At 45.8% G+C, this 20,554-nt stretch overlaps 2 protein-coding genes across 2 annotated transcripts in view; both read right to left on the bottom strand.

The window, feature by feature from the left end:
- The window catches only part of LOC132008541 (mitogen-activated protein kinase 1-like), a 40,158-nt gene extending 26,930 nt beyond the window's left edge, over nucleotides 1-13,228 (bottom strand). Inside the window, exon 1 of the mRNA XM_059387173.1 lies at nucleotides 13,132-13,228. Coding sequence (XP_059243156.1) covers nucleotides 13,132-13,228 — 97 coding nt within the window. The remainder of the gene's footprint in view (nucleotides 1-13,131) is intronic.
- The window catches only part of LOC132008542 (mitogen-activated protein kinase 1), a gene marked incomplete at its 5' end in the record, with an annotated part of 26,529 nt that continues 11,245 nt past the window's right edge, over nucleotides 5,271-20,554 (bottom strand). Inside the window, 3 exons of the mRNA XM_059387174.1 lie at nucleotides 5,271-9,264; nucleotides 15,747-15,872; nucleotides 18,552-18,661. Of these exons, the coding sequence (XP_059243157.1) occupies nucleotides 15,756-15,872; nucleotides 18,552-18,661 (227 nt within the window). The remainder of the gene's footprint in view (nucleotides 9,265-15,746; nucleotides 15,873-18,551; nucleotides 18,662-20,554) is intronic.

Genomic DNA, 20,554 nt, shown 5'->3' with positions numbered 1-20,554 from the left:
AAATCATTTTCAAAAAAGTTAGGCTGAAAATCCTTGATCTCTAGTGGGGCTATGGGGTGTGTGGTGTGTGCTGGCTCCAACGTATTTTACTAATTTGTATTTGTCGTCTTTTTCTATTCAATTTTTAGGTATAATTTTTCTTTTAAAGGAATTCTGTGAAAAGACTTGTAATAATTATCTGTCTAAATCATACAACAGTGTAAAAAACATAGCTCTCCAAGGAGTGTAAGTTGAATTTTATGGAAAATGCAAGGTATAATGATAAATGAACAGAGGAAAAAAAATTCAGCCAAATATTAAAGTTTAGAGAAACACAGTGGGAAAATTTTTTTTTGAAAATCAAACACAGAATGATCCGATCTGCAACTATGATAAACTTAGGTTGAATTTCAAGATTATTCCCCAAATTCTTTTTTTTTTTTTTTTTTTAAAGATTTTATTTATTTATTTGACAGAGAGAGATCACAAGTAGGCAGAGAGGCAGGCAGAGAGAGAGAGGAGGAAGCAGGCTCCCTGCTGAGCAGAGAGCCCGATGCGGGACTTGATCCCAGGACCCTGAGATCATGACCTGAGCCGAAGGCAGCGGCTTAACCCACTGAGCCACCCAGGCGCCCTTATTCTGCCATTCTTAAACTACTAAAAACAATGAAGTCTACTAAAAAAGAAAAAATAAGGATATGAGCCAAAAGGGGCTGAGTGGCCCAAATTGGTGGAGAGGAGCTCTTGGGAGATGCGGGGGGTCAGGAAGTGACTAAGCTGTTTTGAGAACCACCAGTGAGAGACAGGGTGTCCCAAGATCCAAGAGAATTCTGGCAGGGTAAGTTGACTGCTTTCTGGATTTAATGCATGTATTAGAGTCCTGGGGAGAAAAAGGGAGTCATAAACACACAACTCAAGGTCTACTTTATGCACAGAGTAAACGTAAGAAACCAGCAATGGGAAGAACTAAATTGATTTTTGGGGGACAGAATGTTCTGGAATTCTCAGCACCTGTCTGCAGCTCCCCCCCTCCCCCAGGCACAGATAGGGCATCTTCCACACCATGTTTTCTAACTGTAATAATTGCCCTTCTCCAACTGCCAGACTAACACAAAGTATTAAACCTCTTGGTACCTGTCAACTTCTTTTTAGAAATCCCTGTGTACCAGGAGTGCTACCTGAATCTGGGGGGGCAGTGGGACCGACAGCCCAAGTGGTGGGGTGCTTCATGGAAGGGGCTTCATCTCTCTGCTCTGGGGCCTTGGGCCTGTGCTCCAACACTGCCAATTCACCCTCAAGGCTGTGGAGGGCAGAGCCCAGAAGGGTGTGGGGTCAGATGGAGGCAGGGACGTGGTACAGAAGACCAGGGCTGAGGGGGTACCCTTGGGGGCCCCTGATGAAGCCTCCAGACCCAGACACAGATACCTGTTACCTCCAAGGAAAAACAAAACACAAAGCCAGACCAGGAAAAGACAAAGAAAGGAAAGGGGAGGGAGAGAGCTCTTGTGGAAGCTGCTGTAGGCATGGGACACACCTTTCCTCCAGAGTCCTGGGGGCCACTAGGAGGCAGTGACTGCCATCCCAATCTCACCAGCAGACTGACGCCCCCATGGCCTTGGCTGAAGGCCCTCTGCCACTTGGCAGTGGAGCTGAGTTTAGGACTCGACCTGCCAGGGGCCCCTCAGGAGGTGGGGTGCATGTCTGCTTCCCCTTCAGGAGCTACTCCATGTGCGGTGGGTGGGGGATGGGGGGAGACCTGTGTTCTCCCATCCCAGGTGAGGCATGCAACCTTGATGAGGGCATGTTCTTATATCAAGATAGGAGCTTGCACAGGCACACCAACTCGTCTGCAGCATGTGGGAAACATGCACAACACGGGGTCTAAGGGGGTGCCAGGGCCGGCTTGGTGGGCTCCCTACAGCCCCAGGTCAGTGCAGCTGCACTCCACTCCACACTTGTGGGAGAGAATCAGCCATCAAATAGCATCTCCAGTGTTTGCCGGGCATGCCCGTCTCATGGCCACAGCTGAGAAAGGAGGACGTCTGCCTCGTTCTTGCACACTGAACTGAATTAAATTGGACAGAATTCAACCAGGGCCAGCCCCGCCCCTCCTGTGTGGCAACCCAGTTGAGGGTCCGGGGAGTGGCCGCAGAATGAATGCACAGGCCCCCTCTGCCTTCATCTGTGAGGAAAAAAAGGCAGGACAGGTCAAAGCATCCTGTTTCCTCGTCTGCCATGACATCATCTGCCTTTTTCATCCTTCTTTCAGTAAAATACTTGGTCTCATCTGCTCATCACTGACAGTAGCAACGTCTTTTTGGAGGATGAACTGAGAGCCTGGGCACTCCTGTGACTTCTCCTGGTCCTGAGTTCCCTGCTGGGGACCATCCTGGCCTCCTGGGGGCCCGAGTTGCACACACTGTCCCCATGGTACCATCCAGTTCTAATGTGCCTCCATTTCATGCTCAAAAACACTTGGGGCTAATGCAGCTGCCTTTGCACACTTTATAATCTAGCAGGACGGTGCCTCTCATTCCTGTTCTCTTTTAAGCACTTATTAAGTCTGTAGTTTTAACTATTCATTTAATGCCTGTCTTCCCTGCCACAGATGGTGCCACGAGGGCAGCTCTGCGAGCTTTGCCTCCTGCTGCCTTACAAGCTCATCTTTCTTACCTACTGCCCCATCCAACCTCATCTGTCCTTCTCCACTGGTCTGCATTTCTCTGCACTTTCAAACCAGGGGGACCTCGCCACACCTACTCGCGGGTTCCTCCTGCCAGGGACTCCCAAGCTGCTGGCCCACTGGGCAAGTGCTAACAGTCACGTGGGGTCCTGTTCCACCTCTTCAATGATGCCCTTCCGTGGCACTTGCTCTGCTCTCCAGTGCCTCTGAGTGTTCTTTGATTCCTCTCTGGTGTAAGCGTGATGCCACCCCTGGGAGGCGCTGGGCTGTCCCACCCTTGCTTATTCACAGCAGGCAGATTTTACGGATTTCATGAAAGGGCTCTGGTGATTAAAATATTTAAAAATCACTGCTGTGTGGGATGTGTGCACACAGCAAAGACTTTCAAAAGCAATTAAAAACGCAATTCCTTGCAAGAAGTCAACCTTGGCTCCTTGGAGCGGCTCCTGCCTCCCCTTCCTGGGCCTTGCACTAGTGCGGTCCGGTCCTCCTTCCCTGGCAGCTGGCGCCATCATGGAAAGCCTACATCTTCTAGCCTCTAGAGTCTGCTGGCTCCCCAAGAACAGGATATTTTAGTGTGGAAGTCACTTTGGGAAGGAAGCAAAGGCACTCTCTAGAGTTTAGAAGGGGAATAAAAAGGGGGCCTGGATTTCTGGGAGTGGTCAAGAGGGCCACCGGTCCCTGACTCTCCAAGGTGGTTTCTGCCAGCTTGGTGACACTTTGTGAGTAGAAGGCCAGCTCATGTGCCCACACCACCAGTCTGCAGCAGACATCCTGCGAGTGCCGGGGCCTGGAAGCCTTGGCCCTGGCGTCCCATGTGCTCCAGGTCACTGCACATCCCCTCGCCCCTTCTCCCACCACAGATGTGCCCTCCCAGTCCTCCCACCATTTCCACAGCTGACAATAGGCTTTGTTACCTCTTGGTCTTACTAAATACGGCACAAGGGCTTCCCTGCTCCTCTGACCAAGAAATTAAAAAGGAAAAGCATCTCTACACCCAAGAGGTGAGGGGACTTGCGCTCCATTCCCTCCCACACTTCCCCCAGCCTCCTTGGGCCTGTCTTGCCCTGGCACTGCACAACAGACTTACGGGCATCACCTCAGCCAGGCCTCCAGGGACACACATTCCTCTCATTTCAGCTTCTCATACTGGCTCTTTCTTATTCTCAAGAGACCCTGTTTCCCACTTCGCCTAAAAAACACCTGTCATGGGGCACAACCTCATTCCACATCCTCCTCTCTACCTTTTCTTCAAAGGACCTTTGTCTTCAGCTTTCCTTGGTGCCAGACTCCGAGAGAGCGAGCCCCCTGTGCCACGTCCACCTTGACATCCCCACCCCCCACCCCGTTCCCTGGCCCTCAGCCCTGTGAGGCCCAGTAACACTGTCCCCTCTCTGGGTTGGTCTCCTCAGATTCAAATGTGGTTAAGCCCATCGTTGATGAAAACCTTCCCTTGACTGCTTCCCCGTGGACACCCCCAATCTCTGTCCTTCCTCCCAATCTCTGTCCTTCCTCCACACTTGGGGCTTCAGGGAGGTCTGCACCTGCCTCTACCTGCTGTTACCCCGTGACCTGGGCTTGGCTTCTGCTCTCCCAAGAGAAGAGCAGTGTGGTCACTGGTCAACTCTGAACATTCTGGTTCTGATTAAATACAGAGAACCAACCAAGATCTGAGTCTATACTGCCAACTGGAATGGCTGCACCACTGCCAAGACAAGGAGCTCATCATAGTTAATGTGTAAAAAGAAGATTATTAATTCCTTGTGCTGAAGGAAGATGATCATTACAATTGATTTCCACAGCATTTGGGAGACAATAGTGTTGATCTCTCAAAGGGAAAGTTAATGCAATAATTCCATGAATGTTTCAAATACCGATCAATTTAGGTGAGATCAGTTCATTTCCCTGAAAAAATGTTCACACGGTCCTCCCCACTCAGATGAATAGAAAGCAGGTAGTTAACAGATGTCTTAGTGCTACCTTACAACAAATAAATAAAAACAAATAAATATATAAAGCATTTTGAAAGATCTACTATTTACTTTCTTTTGAGGTACTGAGCTAGAAACTTAAAATGTATTTGTATAATCTTTATGACATACCAAGTTCCACTTTCCAGTCGAAGGTCTGAGTGTACAACAGGCTGAAGCAGAGAACAGCACAATGGCCCAAAGCCAGCTGCAGTTATCAGCAGATGGTGGGTTTTGAACCCACATGTATGGGCCCAAAGTTTGTGCTCTTTCTATACCACCAAACCAAAACATTGTCCAGTATTTCTGTTCTGTAAGTCATTGCACGATGCCCAGTATTGAGAAGGACCAAATGTCCAAGAGTCCCTAATACATTCTTGCTATCTTGGTCTGAAAAAAGAGGCGGCCAAGGACACCTGCCTCGGCAGCAGTGGTGCTGAAGTTTAGGAAGATGAGAAGAGACGCACATGGGCACCGTGTCTGAATTCCCAGCACTGCCTTCTTCCCCATTCTACAGCCAAGCATCTGAAGAACAATCTGGAAAACCTGATGGAGCACTAAAATCCCACTGGCCTTCAGAGTACCAGCATATGGTTCTATCACTGGTTATTATAAGCAAAGTCAAATTACAAACACACTCATTTGGGAAGCACTGTAATAAAGGATTAGACGACTTCTTATGTTCACATATGAAATTCCAATTAAGCTATACATGCGCAGTACTATGTTATTTTGGTAACACAGGGACACAATTTAATGATTCTAATTTTTTTTTGTAGTTTTTTTTTTTTACAAGTCAGGTGCCATAAACATTCAAATAATCCATCTTTTAAAAAGTACGTTTACAACATCAAAAGAATTAAGATGAAATATAAACCTTTCTACTTACAATTTTTATACAGATTAACCAAATCACAAATACCACAAATAAATGTTAAACTGTAACAATATAATGAATAAACATTCAGATTCTTAATAAAATCTTCCTTTAACATTTGTTTTTAACTTACCATTATACTAAATAATCTATGCAGAGTTTTGGGGTACAATACCAAGAAGGCACCAACAGTACAAAGCAGATACAAAGCAGTTTCAGAACTTTCTCGAGTGCTCTACACGGATGAACGGCACAAAAAAGGCAACAAGCTTTAGGTAAACCTGGTGCAACCCTAGAGAATTCCCTCTGGATTCCCAGTCATTTCCGATCCATGATGCCGAACTGGCTTACAGTGAGAGAGACCACAGATCTACTGTTACATGCTTCTCATCTGCACTATACGAGTATCATATTTCAAACACCAGCATGACAATTTTAAAGCACAAATGCTTTAAAAATGTATAAGCAAAAAGGATTGCTCAGATTTTCAAAACCACTACATTTACAAAAATATTTCCCTTAAACTTGGGATTGCTCCAAAACATTTACAAATATAAAAGTATTATGGAAGGACCCAAAGCATGTGTGCATATGTGTGTATTAACATACTGTTACCATACTATATAAAAGTTACCAATTTAAAAACCGTATTAACATATAAGCAAATAAAGGTCAAATAGTCTCCTCTAAATGGTTTGAACGTTATGTGGCATGCGGTGTGGGCAGCATACATGTGTGACTCTTTACTTAGACACAACCAGTGATGAGCCACGTGTGGCTCCAAAAGCCAGCAGGACCCTGCACACCCATCACCTATGCCTGCAGCAGCAGGACAGACTGTGAAGACACCACGCACTGTGTACTGCACACAAACACAATGGTATTCTTCTACCCATGCTTCAAAATGGTCTGCGTGTCTCCCTCAGCTTTGAAGACTTGTGTCAGCACAGAGTCGTCATGAGTTCTCTCAAATCCATTCCACTGGCTTCGTTAGGTATTTTGTTTCACACTAAATGAAAAGACTGGAATGTTTCAATAGGAGTTTTTTGCTTACTTTTTAGACACCAAAAAAGCCATTAGTCTGAAAGCTTATCTGAGCATACTAAAAATGGAGGCATTCAGTATCACCAATAAGGAATCTGGATGATCTAAGCAGTAAATTTTTAGAGATGGAAGAAGATTCCAAATGACAAGCCTATCACACATAATAGCTAGTACTTTTCACAGGTACCTTGATTATGACAATTCTCTGACCTGTTAAACCAAGTTTGGCATGATTAATAAGAAGCACACAACTTATGACTACAGTGATTCTAGAATGCAGTTAGTGGTTTCATGCCAATCTGACTCCACAGTACCAGCGAGGGGGATGGAACAGCCTGCAGTCCCCAGGTATTTAGTAACCAAGGCTATGGCTTTCTATTTAGAGGACTGCAGATTAACCTCATAATACTAACATTCCATTTAAAAAGGACAAAGAAATAAGAGTAAGAAAACTGTCAATGCTTCTTTGAAAATGAAAACTGACTCACCAATATATCAAGTAACAGTCAAACCTCTATCCTATCAATGCCGTGCAGACCTTTACATGGCAGCTCTGAGCACGGAGATGAAAATCACGTACTTTAGGGCAAGAATCTAGATGTGGTTCTGATCTCTGAGGCTGCGTCAGCCGTCCTTTGTTCACCTGTGAGGTGTGAACATCAGCACCCTGGCCGGTTGGTGTGGGCCAAGTGATACTGGGCAGTCCTTCCCAGCACTCAGATGGTGCCCAGCAGCATTTCTGGGGCACACGAGAACCAGAGAATGCAACCTGACGTTTGGGCGTCTTCACCATAGTTTGACATATTATTTTAGACCTATGATTTGAGTAAAGGAACATGTCAGAGAGTTGATTCTCTGCTATGCAAAGGGAAACCAGAAATGCCCTCTAAATCATTTTATATAAACCAGTGTTGGGGCAGCTCCCTGGGTGGAAAGAGGAGGCCCCCAAGCATTTCTGCTCCAAGCACAGAGTGGAGCGGACTGTCCATTTGGACACGCTGATCCAGAGGAAATCGACACTGAATATTAACATGAATATGAAGATCGAAGATGTACATTTATTTTCATGAATTACAAGTGCATTTCTGTTCATATTAGCAGGCAGTCTTTATATAACCCATTCTCCATTGCTGTCAAAAACCAAACGAGAAAAAAAGGACAGCTGAGAAATGAAAAGCTAAAAATAGAATTAGTTTTCCTAAGTGATCTGCTGGATAGCATTTCCGTGGGACACAAACTCAGAGGTAACAATAAATTTTTCGTTTCAATCATAGGCATGTGGCACTTGGACAGTCATCTCTGCACAGAAAGCTGTAACAGTCATGCGAGGGTACAGTAATTATTGAACAAGGCAAATTTCTCACCACAGAGAGCAGTGGGGGAGTAAAGAGGAGGCACCGCACTGGGACAGAACACCAAGTCAACGCCACAGTATGCAGTGGCAGGAACAAATACTTAAAGAGATCAGGATAATATGGGCTAGAGCTCCAAACATGACTTAGTGCTAGCTTTTTCTCATGGTCTTAGCTCAGCTGTATCAGAAACATTGGAGAGTACTTGATGACAGAACAGTGCTTCATGTCATGAGCTCATGAAGGCTTTATTACAAATTGTTATATCGTAGGTTGAAAAATGAACTTGAGATGCTGACATGCTGGAGGAGGAAAAAGAATTGTACACTTTCTTATTTAAAGACGCAGGGCTCCTCTCTGCTAAATCCTGAGGCATTGGACGTGGCTACACTGAACGTGGCACGCCGTGTGAAGGAACTTGGGGGCATGTGTACCCCTGCGTGTGCAGCTCTGCCCTGTGACATCCAGCTGGCCTGCGGGCTGCTTCTCCACACGCCTTCCTTAGTGCCCTGCTCCAGTGTCCATCTCTCACTAAATCCCGAGTGCAGCTGCCACTTTCAATCTTTCTGTGTAAGCCTTGCAAACAGTACTGCAGATAACACATCTGGGTGAGTGTTTTACCTCTATGAATAGTGTGAGAAACCACAGTAAATCTAGACAGTGAAGTTGCTGGGTGCAGTACTTCTTTCTTTTATTTAGAAAAATGAGTTTTCTAAAAGCTGGGCAAACAGCACAAACCTTAAATATGCTAGTGACTAACATGATATGAGGAAAGACACGGGCAAGTGCCCCCAAAGGTTCCCGAGATGGGAGCACCTGCTGCAGGCTGCAAAGACATCCCAGGTGTTTCCACATGCTCCTGCTCCGGGGAAACGCTGATGGTGAAAAGGTGAAGTGCAAACAAAGGGCTGTCACTGACTTAAAGTGCCCTAGGTAGTAGCCTTCCCTATCATAAAGTGAGAGGCCAGTGACGAGAGCCAATTTGGAAAGAACTATCTCTGGTGTGACTGCATGGGTCAGCAGGGCGGCACATAAGGATTCAGGAGAGGGAGGAACCACTGCATCTTTCAAACCAGAAAGCGATTAGTGACTAAAGCAACGGTAAGCAGTAGGTGCACTGAAAGTACATACTGCCACAGGTCACCAGTGGGTGACACACACAGGGATGCCAGGAACAGTTCTCTGGACTGAAGGAATTCTTTGAAAGCATAAAAGCCACAACTACCAGAAACCGCCCCTCCGAACGGCTCAAAGGAGTCAAGGTGGGTAAGCCGAGACGGGCTGGAGACAGGACCGGGGTCAAGAACTGGGAAGAACAACACCGATGTCTGAGCATGTCCAGTCCTCTGAGCCCTTGTCCTATTGAAAAACAAACAAACAAACAAGCCTATGAGTTAAGAATGACCCACATTAAAACAACATTAGCAGCAATATTAGGAAAATGGAGAAGTGAAAAGAATGTACCAACATTACGAAAACTGGAAAAATGGGAAGCAGAGGGGGAAGGTCATTTCACCTGGAACCACGAGGGCGCGCGCATCACAGGGCAGCTCTGAAGGACTGGGCTCGGCCTCCAGTCTGCAGGCGCCTCTCCCTGGGCACCTCAGAGGAGGTTCCCTATTTCTGTGAAATAGGGAACACACGCACTCATGCACACTTGCAGCTTGGCAGACTTCAGTGTTCCTCAGGTGCCTTTTATTAACTACGGTATCCACCACTCCAATGGTCAAAACCAGGATCTGAAGGTCTTTGTAAAGAACACATATTTGGGGGGGGGGGGGTCCTTGGGTGGCTCAGGTCATGGTACCAGTGTCCTGGGATCAAGTTGCACATTGGGCTCCCTGCTCAGTGGGAACCCTGCTTCTCCCTCTCCCATTTTCCCTGCTTATGTTCCCTCTCTCGCTGTGTCTCTCTGTCAAATAAATAAATAAAAATCTTTATAAAAAAAAAGAAAAAGAAAAAGAAGGAACATACATTTGGGAGGTCCCTGGGTGGCTTAGTCAGTTAAGCGTCTGACTTAGGCTCAGGTGGTGATCTTGGGATCCTGGGACTGAGCCCCAGGTCAGGCTCCCTGTCAGCAGGGAGTCTGCTTCTCCCTGTCCCTCAGCCCCTCCCTCTGATTGTAGTCTCTTGCTCACGCTCTCTCGCAAATAAATAAAATCTCGGGGGAAAAAACCCCACACATTTGGGGAGCCTGCATGGCTCAGTTGGTTGAGTGTCCAACTCTTGATTTTGGCTCACGATCTCAGGGTTATGAGATCAAGCCCCACATCGGGCTCCATGCTAGGCATGGAGCCTGCTTAAGACTCTTTCCTTCTCCCTCTCTCCGTGCCCTTCTGAAACACACACACACACACACACACACACACGCAAAACATTCATCTGTGACCTCTTTTTCTTCTTTCTTTTTCAATCTCTACACCCAATGTGGGACTCAAACCTGCACCCTGAGATCAAGAGTCACACGCTCCACTGACTGAACCAGCCAGGCACTCCTGCTACCTCCCCTTCTTACCAGGTCTCTTTCCCTCTCTGGATGTCCAGTTAGGACAGAATCAACCACACAGTGCCAAGCGTGTTGTTGTAACAGTCAAGTTCCCTACAACTGCAACAAAGCAGGACAAGCAAAATGAAGTACTGGCTGGAAGTGTGAGGTTGGTGGGCTTGGATTCTGGTGAGGCAGGGAGCCATGGCATGGTTCCCAGGAGCAGCAGATAGTTCTGATCACGTAGGTCTGGGGTGATCTGACAGCTGTGGCCCCACCAGTCCTGAAGGACAGCTCCCTGAGAGACAGCAGGTGGCATCCTGCAGACAAGTCTTCACTCATTCTCTAGACTTGACAGGACCCACCTGCAAGAGGTCTACTAGAAGTGTCACACCATCAAAGTACAAGAAGCACACCTTCCCCCCTTCATTATGGTAATATCTCTATTTTACATGAAGAGATTATATTACAAATCAAATCTACTCTAACCCTTTATAGGCTAATAGTTTTCAAGGGTGAGCATCAGAATCCTCTGCAGAGCTTGTTAAAACACAGACTGTTGGGGGGCAAGGCACAGATGGATCACACTTCTGAGAACCACTGCCTAAGGCATCCATATGTAATGAATTAGGTTCATCCAGAGGTTTCCATTGGTTTTGCATCACACTGTGGAGAAGTGAAACACTACTACTCCAATCACGTTGTGTTCTTGGCTCTGATGAGGAAGTCTGCTTGAGATGGCTGGAGGGTAACGTAAGTGTGTCAAAATGCAAACAAAATAGATCTTCCCTTTGGAGAGACCCTTACTGTTGTGAAATGTCTGCTAGTATGATCTAGCAGAATGTCACTTTGGTATTTCACAATGCACTTTCAGGCAAAATGGGAGTTCATCTACCACTCAGGAGTCAGGGCAGGAAGAATGATTGTTATAACCCAACTCTCTGACAAGGAGATGGACTCAGAGATGGGAAATGACCTCCCTCTAGAGATACGCTCTTCTGAACTACAGCCAAATCTACTGTCTGGGAGAAATTAATCGGTCTGAGAAAATTCACCAACAGGCAGAAGAGGAAGGAAGTTAGGCACCTACCTTCACCAGCCTCTAGCAAGAGGAGGCTTGTCACAAAGTTAACCACAGACATATTTTTTAACTTTTCACTGGACACATTATCTAAAACTGACCCACTTAAACGAAATATAATGAACACCCCCAATCATTTCAGACCACTGAGGGCATCAGTAAAGCCTGTGCTGAGTCAAGGAGGGGACACGTGGGGCTTTTCCTGGAGTAGGCTTTGCTATCCCCTCCCGCAAAGGTGTCCCCATGGCTGTACTCTGAGGTCCTGTGTGGGCACGTTTTCTAGTTCTTTCCTATGTGGCTGGGCAGTCAACATCACCTTTCTTTTTTTTTTTATTTTATTTTTATTTATTTATTTGTCAGAGAGAGGGGTAGAGTGAGCACAAGCACAAGCAGACAGAGTGGCAGGCAGAGTCAGAGGGAGAAGCAGGCTCCTTGCTCTGCAAGGAGCCCGATGTGGGACTCGATCCCAGGATGCTGGGATCATGACCTGAGCCGAAGGCAGCTGCCCAACCAACTGAGCCACCCAGGCGTCCCAACATCACCTTTCTTTAAAGTCCCTGTAGGTTCCAGCACCTGTACCTCCCTGACACTCCAGTTTGTAGCATCTAATCTCACTGTTGCAGGCTGGGAACTCAGTAACATTGTGGTATAGTATTGTGAATGAGCTCCTCAGCCTTTTCCAGAGCACAGAACTACTACTCCAAGGCAGCATACTGAACTTAGAAGAAAATGGGATTTCCGAGACCAAAGACCCAGAGCTGCCTAACTTTGCCAACAGTGTATAATCTTCAGCAAAATGCTTAAACACGTGCAATCTTCAGTTTCCTCAGTCATAAACATGGGCTGTATACTGACTTCAGTCAATGTTGCTGTGAGCAACAAAATAAAATGTTTGTGAAAGAACCTGGCCCAGAATTTAATGAGTGCCCCCAGCTCCACCTTCCTCTGGATTTACTTTTATTTTCTAATGACTAAATTATAAGCCAATCTAGATGTTGGGACCTCCTTGGAAATGCATTAAGAAAGAAGTAAGATAGACTGACAGGCAGATGGAAGAACAGATGAACAGATATGGGAGGAAAACGGGTTTCTATTGTAAAACTCAACTTTTCAAAATAGTTAAAAATTGTAATTTAAGAAACACTGGGTAACTAGATCTATAGAGATGATCATTTTGTGATGTATAAAAATCAAATCAGGGGCGCCTGGATAGCTCAGTGGGTTAAGCCTCTGCCTTTGGCTCAGGTCATGATCTCAGGGGTCTGGAATCGAGCCCTGCATCAGGCTCTCTGCTCAACGGGGAGCCTGCTTGCCCACCTCTCTCTCTGCCTGCTTCTCTGCCTACTTGTGATCTCTGTCAAATAAATGAATGAAAATCTTAAAAAAAAAAAAAAAATCAAATCATTATGCTGTATACCTGAAGCTAATATGTCAATTATGATTCAGTAACAAAAAGTTGGGGGAAAAAAGTCAGGCTATAATCATGTACCGTGGCGAAAGTGAACTAAACACAGAGTGACTGTCTTTGCCACCCCTTCCCTGGTAACAAGCCCTAATCCTGGACTCTCATAAAGTGGGGTGGACACTGGCAGCCACTGTGGTCTCCGTCAGGAGACATCAGGCCAGCAGTTGCGCCCTGAAGCCCTAGCAGCACATTTGCCTTTGTCTCGTTCTCCCGTGGCAGCTACACTGCCCTCCTCCTCCAGCAGCTGCACCAGTAGTCCCAAGGGTACCTTGCTCTCTGGGTCACCCAACATCCTTAGTGCCCTAGAATCACCTTCCTGATGCTTCAGAAACTGAAGAGGCCTATGAGAGAGAGGCGGGCTCCTTGGTAAGCCTGGGCTTCAGCTTCCCATGCAGACCTGACTCCCCAGCCCCACACTGCCAAGCACCAACCTCCTTCCTGGCATTCTCTCTCACACTAAAAATATGTGTGGCAGTTCTGTTTGTCTTTGTCCCCTACTAAACCGTGTGCTCCTTCGGGGCCAGGTTTAGGTTTGCTCTGCTCCCTAGAGAGTCTAACATGTGCCTGTCCCAGAAGAAGTATGCAGTATGTGTGAGCTTATCAAGAAAAAGATGGAGAAAAACAGAGGCCACCAACGGACTTCAGGAAAATGAGCTGTTAAAAGGATTGTGAAGAAAGAAAAGCAACCGAAGTAGCTCGGCTCAATATTCTAGGCCAGGGGTCAGAAAACCTGTACTTGTAAAGGGCCAGATAAAACTTTATTTCCAAAACCCTGATGCAGCTGATCTGACCTTGTGCAGACACAGGGAAACAAGCTCTGGGAGAGACAGGACCCTTTCCACTGTGAGCACCAAAGCAAAGGGACCAGGATGGAGAACCCAAGGAGACTCAAGTAGTCAAAGCGGTTGGGTCCTGGGGTCTGACTTTTTGTCAGTGAGTGACCCTGTATATCATTATACATAAATACTTTAATAGACTCTAACATCATGGGGTATGAAAGGATAAATGAATCCAAGCCTTGCTAGACTCTGTCCTCCTCAGCCTCTTCCTCATCCCAAAGGGCTTATTTATCAGCTTGTTCCTAATGTCCTACAAGCTGGTGCTTCTTCCACACTTCACTTTGAGTTTGTCTTTTAGGACATGTCTAGTGTCAGGTGCTAGGGTCAGTAAATCTGGAGTCTTTCAGACTTTGCATTTCCTCCACTCTGCCGAACACCACTTCTCGCCTCCACAGCCCTCGTCCAAGCCTCTAGCCCTCTGGTCTGGAAGCTCACAGATTCATTTTGAGCTCTTCTCCCACCCAGTCTTCTCCTCCAACCCTTCATGCTTAGATACCAGACTTCTTTTTTTTTTAAGATTTTATTTATTTATTTGACAGACAGATCACAAGTGGGCAGAGAGGCAGGCAAAGACAGAGAGAGGCGGGGAAGCAGGCTCCCCGCTGAGCAGAGAGCCTGATTCGGGGCTCGATCCCAGGACCCTGGGATCATGACCTGAGTTAAAGGCAGAGGCTTTAATCCACTGAGCCACCCAGGCACCCTAAAGTCACCAGACTTCTGAAAACCCCATTTTTTCTCCTCCACACTAGAAGAGTGTACTCTCTACTGGTTCCCAGCCTTACTCTGCCTGATGATGGTTTCCTCGGCCCCCTGAGGCTGAGCTGGCTATGTCAGTCCTCAATTCTCTCTACCCTTCCTTTGTCTTCTGTCCTTAATGACAGGGCTGGGAGACTGTCAACTGTACTGCTGGACTTCACTGGTGACTGGCTTCTGATGAGATTCTGCCAAAGGCCGGCAATGCAGGAAAAGCTAGGTTTCCTTTTTTCTGCTTCTTAGTGACACACGACTTTTGAGGAGAAGGGAGGCTCCTGGTTTCATAGGCACTGGATAGTTAACGGCAGCTTCAGGCTCCAGAGGGTGCCCCCATCAGTGGCAGTACAGGCTCCTGGCCCCATTCACAGCAATAGTGATGCTCTAACAGCTGCAGTTACAGCAGGTGCCCAGCACCCTAGCTGGGCTGTGTGATGATCAAGGAGCCTGGCTAAAACCGTTTTACTTTTGCTCCTTTAGCTGGAGGCCCCTGGGAACAGCTTCCTGGAGTTACTGCAGGTAACCCCACCCTTTCCTATCCAGCCATTCTAAAGGCCTCTGACCAGTTACACGGTGTCTGTGTGAAACACCCCAAGCAGCTTCTGCTTTTGAGCCTTGCAACTGCCAACCCTCAGCCTGAACCACTGTCTCTAGATCCCAACGTATAAAAACAGAATGGACAGGGCAGAAAGAATGGAGCAGAGACACAGTTCTATCAGACGCATACCGCCACAGAAGCCACTCTTCTCTCGCCACCCTCACGGAGCCTCTCGTTTTGCTGCAAGCAAAGCAGCCATGTAGCTACCAGTCACCAGGCTGTGCATGACCCCGCTGTCCACGGAGAAACACCTCCAGCCTCTCCTGGGCTGCTCTGTCCAAAGCATTTCTCCAGCAAATGCTTCAGGCCTGGTTGTAATTATTGACTTCGCTGCTCATTTCTACAGACTTGAACACTATTCTCACTCCTCCACTCCCTCGAGTTTCCACATTATTCTTTCCCCTCTTTATGGATGTTCTCTAAAATCAAGATCTGCATTTCCTTTTTTTTTAACACAATTTTTTGAAAATCTTACTGATACCACTGCCTTGCTCACCAGACTTTCTGACTTAAGCACAGGAAGTTTCCACATGGAACTCAAGGAAATCTTTCTTTTTAATAACATTTAACTCATATTCTCTCTCCCTCACCAGGATTTATCATGTGGCTAAAGCTCTAGGTACCTGACAAATTTAAGATCTGTATCCCGGCTGGAATCTAGCTGTCTCTTCGAAGATGAGCTCTTTGAGCTTTTCCTTGGGCAGGTCGTCCAGCTCCATGTCAAACTTGAATGGCGCCTCGGCAATGGGCTGTAGGAGAGCACAGGATGGGGAGCAGACAAGGGTGGTTATGGCAGAGGTAATCATGTACTGATCATAATGTCTGTGGCTTACACTCCGAAATGTATACAGCAGCACTGACATCGATGGAAACCAAGAGCTCTGATAAAGCATTTACGCACCCATATCCCACCTACACGCTCCAAAAGGCACACTTTGTATGAACATGTAATAAATGGATGGGGAGCAACTACATCCATTTTGAACATTCTTCTGAATTTATCACTAATACCAAAATCAATTTCAAATTTTTAAGGCACTAGGTGTTGAAGTAACAGAAATTCACTGTTGTGTAGGTGGTAATGATATGTTTATATAATCAAAAGCCAGGCTACTCAAATCAATGTACTTAAATACATTATTTTTATGTGAAAAAATATTATGAAGCCATTAAAAAATGAAGCTGTAAGGAAGATTAATATCAGAGGGAAATGTGCACGTTTGTGTTAAACAACATGAAGCCTATTTTGTTTTTTTTTGACAGAGAGAGATCACAAGTAGATGGAGAGGCAGGCAGAGAGAGAGAGAGAGGGAAGCAGGCTCCCTGCTGAGCAGAGAGCCCGATGCGGGACTCGATCCCAGGACCCTGAGATCATGACCTGAGCCGAAGGCAGCGGCTTAACCCACTGAGCCACCCAGGCGCCCCGTATTTTGTTTTTTTTTAAATTTAGATACAGAAATATAAGACCGAGAAGAAAATACTCCAAAATCTTTTTTTTTTTTTAAAGATTTTATTTATTTATTCGACAGAGAGAGATCACAAGTAGGCAGAGAGGCAGGCAGAGAGAGAGGAGGAAGCAGGCTCCCCGCTGAGCAGAGAGCCCGATGTGGGACTTGATCCCAGGACCCTGAGATTATGACCTGAGCCGAAGGCAGCGGCTTAACCCACTGGGCCACCCAGGCGCCCCGAAAATACTCCAAAATCTTAATACCTGTGTAACAAGACTACAAAGTGATCTGTGTCATAGTTTTCTGTGAGTTTTCATTTTTATTTTTCAGCACACTCTATAACTAATCAGAAGGCTATTTAAGTACATATTTAAAAAGGGGTGCCTGGGTGGCTCAGTCAGTTAAGAGTCTGCATTCGGCTCAGGTCATGATCTCAGGGTCCTGGGATCGAGCCCTACGTGGAGAGTCTCCTTTCCTTCTCCCTCTGCCCCTTTCCCACAACTTGTGTATTTGCTCTCTCTCAAACAAATAAAAAAATCTTAAAAAAAAAAAAAAAAGTACATATTTAAAATGTCTCTGTTAAGGAATTCCCATATATATATATGAAAAAGGAAATCAGTCAATTGCTATTATTTATATTTTGGTTTTTAAGTACCCCCAAACTAACATAATGTTCTAGAACTAATCTGATGAGGATTCCAGCTGTCAATCAGTGGATGCCTAGTAGTTACCAGGCAATTCTAAATTTTATCCTTGTAATCCTCAAATCAGGCCTTTAGGGTAAGGAAACATGGGACACCAAACTCTGCACTAAGCACTGGTTTCTTGAAAGGGGGTAGAGAATTCATGTCCATGAAACAAAAACAATACCTAGTTCTCTCTCTCAAGGACAGCTCTATGTGGGGTCACACTTGTGTCCTACATATGCCATCTTTCTGGTCTTCCCAACTCCCTAATTGGGTTTGGGGTACCACCCAGGCTTGCGATTAGGACATGGGAGGCTCACAGGGCTAGTCAGAGCTCCAAACCTTACAATATCCCCTCCTTTCCCATTTATAAAATTAGAGGTATCTTTGCAAGCTGCCCCCAGTATTTCTGAGGGGATGGGGACAGAGATGGAAGGGAACTGGTTAGGAAATACTTTCTCTTTTTGACTTGTTCTTTCTCTTTATCAGTTTTTAGCTTTTATACCTTCTCCTTCCCTCTTCCATTTTCCCCTTTAACACACTCTGCTTGGTTCTCCCCGCTTTTAAAACAAGAGTGTGAAGAAGGCTTGGTTTCTACATGTGAGCCTCAACCAGAAAGACCCAAACTTGGGTATATATTGCATTTTTCTTTATTATTGTCCAGAGAATAAAGCCTCAGAAGAGTCAAAGAGGCCAGGAAACTAGGACTTTCCTGGAGAGAACATGACACACAGTATCTTTACCTGGCTGTCCAGCATGTTCCAGAGGCCTGCCACATCCATCTTTGGACTCATTTCTCACCACAAGAGGCTCTTGTATCCCCATCCCCAAGGAGGCACACCAGACATGAAGTCAACTATCCAAGCTGCGCACCCCCCCTTCACTTTGCAATGCCCCTCCCCAAGCAGGCAGTTGGCCTCCTTTCCACCCTCAGGAAGGCACTCTGATTTAGGTTCCTCTTCCTGCCACAAACCATGACAATGGTCTCTAGTCTTGGACCCCTTATCTGTGCTCCCCTTTATTCATCCATTCCTGCAGCCCCATCCCTGCTGCAGGTGGCCTGGAGGAAACTTTCTAAGATAGAAGGGGCTTGGTGGGTGGGGTGGGGAGAGGTTTCAAGCTGTGCTGACAGTACTGCTCCTCAAGGCAGATGATGTGGGCTACTGAGAGGACCAGGGGTGGCACCATATACCTCTTGGGGTCAGTCTAAGTATGATATCTGGGCCCTTCCTGGTTGGGCCTGCTGCTGGCTGATAGATATCCCTGGAGAAGCAGCCAGGAGTATTGGTCTTACCTCATCGCTTGGGTCATAATACTGCTCCAGATACGGATGGGCCAGAGCCTGTTCTACTTCAATCCTCTTGTGAGGGTTGAATGTCAACATTTTGTCCAGTAAATCCAGAGCTACAAAAGAAAGGTTTTGCAGTAGTGAGAAGCCAAAGGAACATTTACTGAATTACTTTCCATTCCCTGCTTAAGTAAACTTGACCGACAAAAAAATGGAACTAAGCATCACCATGGGGAGAACAGCCAACACACTGAGTGACTATTATCTGGGCTTCTGGAGATTATGACCATTTGACAATCACAAATCTAGACTTAGAAAGGTGACATAATCAGCCAAATGCTGAAAATGGAAGACCATAGTTCAAAGTCAATTTTGCCTACAAAACTGAACTTTTCCTAAACCACCATTCTGCTTTGCAGACATCTGAAGGAAAAGTGTTATATATTTCTCTTAAGTCAACTCAAAAGTCCTCTCCGCAATGGCCAATTTATCTTTCAACACATATGGTAGGCCTCTAAGGCCATAGAAGACAATGGTCACTTGTCCTCCTGCGTGGTTTCCGTATGTGTGAAGCACGGGCCCCTTGGCCTACTCTGCAGCTTGACATCTTTCTCCAAGATCCAAAAGGAAGTATTCTCTCTCTTTTAAAGTTTATTTACTGAAGCAATCTCTAATTTCTACACCCAACATGAGGCTCAAAACCATGACTCCTAGATTAAGAGTCACACGCACTTCTGACTGAGCCAGCCAGGCACCCCTAAAGTATTCTCTTGATCTAGTTGGTAGTCAGCAGCTGAACATTTCTTCCCTGTATAGAGTACAGGAACAGAAAGTGTGGGATCAAAAGGACCAAGAGGGAGGGACAGCTAATGAATGGCTTACCCTGGTGGCCTCCATAGCTAGTGTCCATGCACTACTTCAAGCCATGAAGAAAGCCAAAGGTCATGGCTGACAGTGGCTGCAACATGGGTTAAGGAAAATATGACCAAACAGTTCCTATATTTAGTATCAGGAGCGGGTTTCAGTGAGAAAGAATACATGCTAGAAAAGATATTACTGCTCTTTAAAAAAATGTGTGCTTTTATTTAATGATGCTCAGAACAGGGTTTCCAATTTAGGTAGCAGGTCCTTTCCTCAAATTGAAGGCTCTTGACAGGGGGTAGGTAAGGAGCTACCCAGTTCTCTTAAGTCCTAGCTTGCAGCTCTGAGGCACCCCTGAAAAATTGAAGAACTCCAAGGAACAAGTCTGATAATCTATTCCAAGTCTGAAAAACTACTAGTAAAATAAAGAATGTTTTCTTTCTTCTTCTTTTTATTTTTAGAGAATGTAGTTATCAATAAAATAAACAAAACCAAAGATGAAAACATTGCCATTTCCTCAACGAAACCTTGTTTCTTACAGTGATAACTTATTAGGTCATTGATCTCATCCATCTGCAAATCAGCACATTATCACTAAGTCCTGAGAAGAATGGAAAAGGAAAATCATTTTAATTATCTACTCACTAAAAACTGTGTTCAATCCTGGAGAGCAGCAGGCCAGTACACAATCTGAATCTGAAGTGCCTAACCGCTGTGTGCCAGGAAGTCAACCTCAGGAGAGCACCGGGAGGCAGAACCTTACTGCCTGAGGTCATTGAAAGAACAGGCATGAGAGGATGTGTGTGCATGTGCACGCGTGTGTGCGTACCTGCATGTGCACTCAGCTCTGGCTCCTACCTGTGACTTCCCTTGTTGCATGTCACCCATCCAATCTTTAAGACAACTGGGAGATAAATGTGGTAAGCCACATTGTGGACTGTCATGATATATTCCACACAACACATAACTTTGCTCGTGTCCACAAAACTAAAAAATTTTTTATGTAGCGCATATTTTTTTAAATAAAAGATTTTATTTTTTTATTTTTTATTTTATTTTTTTTTTTAAAGATTTTATTTATTTATTTGACAGAGAGAAATCACAAGTAGATGGAGAGGCAGGCAGAGAGAGAGAGAGGGAAGCAGGCT

Source organism: Mustela nigripes, unplaced genomic scaffold, assembly GCF_022355385.1.
Source record: "Mustela nigripes isolate SB6536 unplaced genomic scaffold, MUSNIG.SB6536 HiC_scaffold_191, whole genome shotgun sequence".
NCBI classification, from domain to species: Eukaryota; Metazoa; Chordata; class Mammalia; order Carnivora; family Mustelidae; genus Mustela; species Mustela nigripes.
The sequence above is the reverse complement of the archived record's forward strand: the minus strand, read 5'-3'. Positions and strand labels throughout refer to the sequence as shown.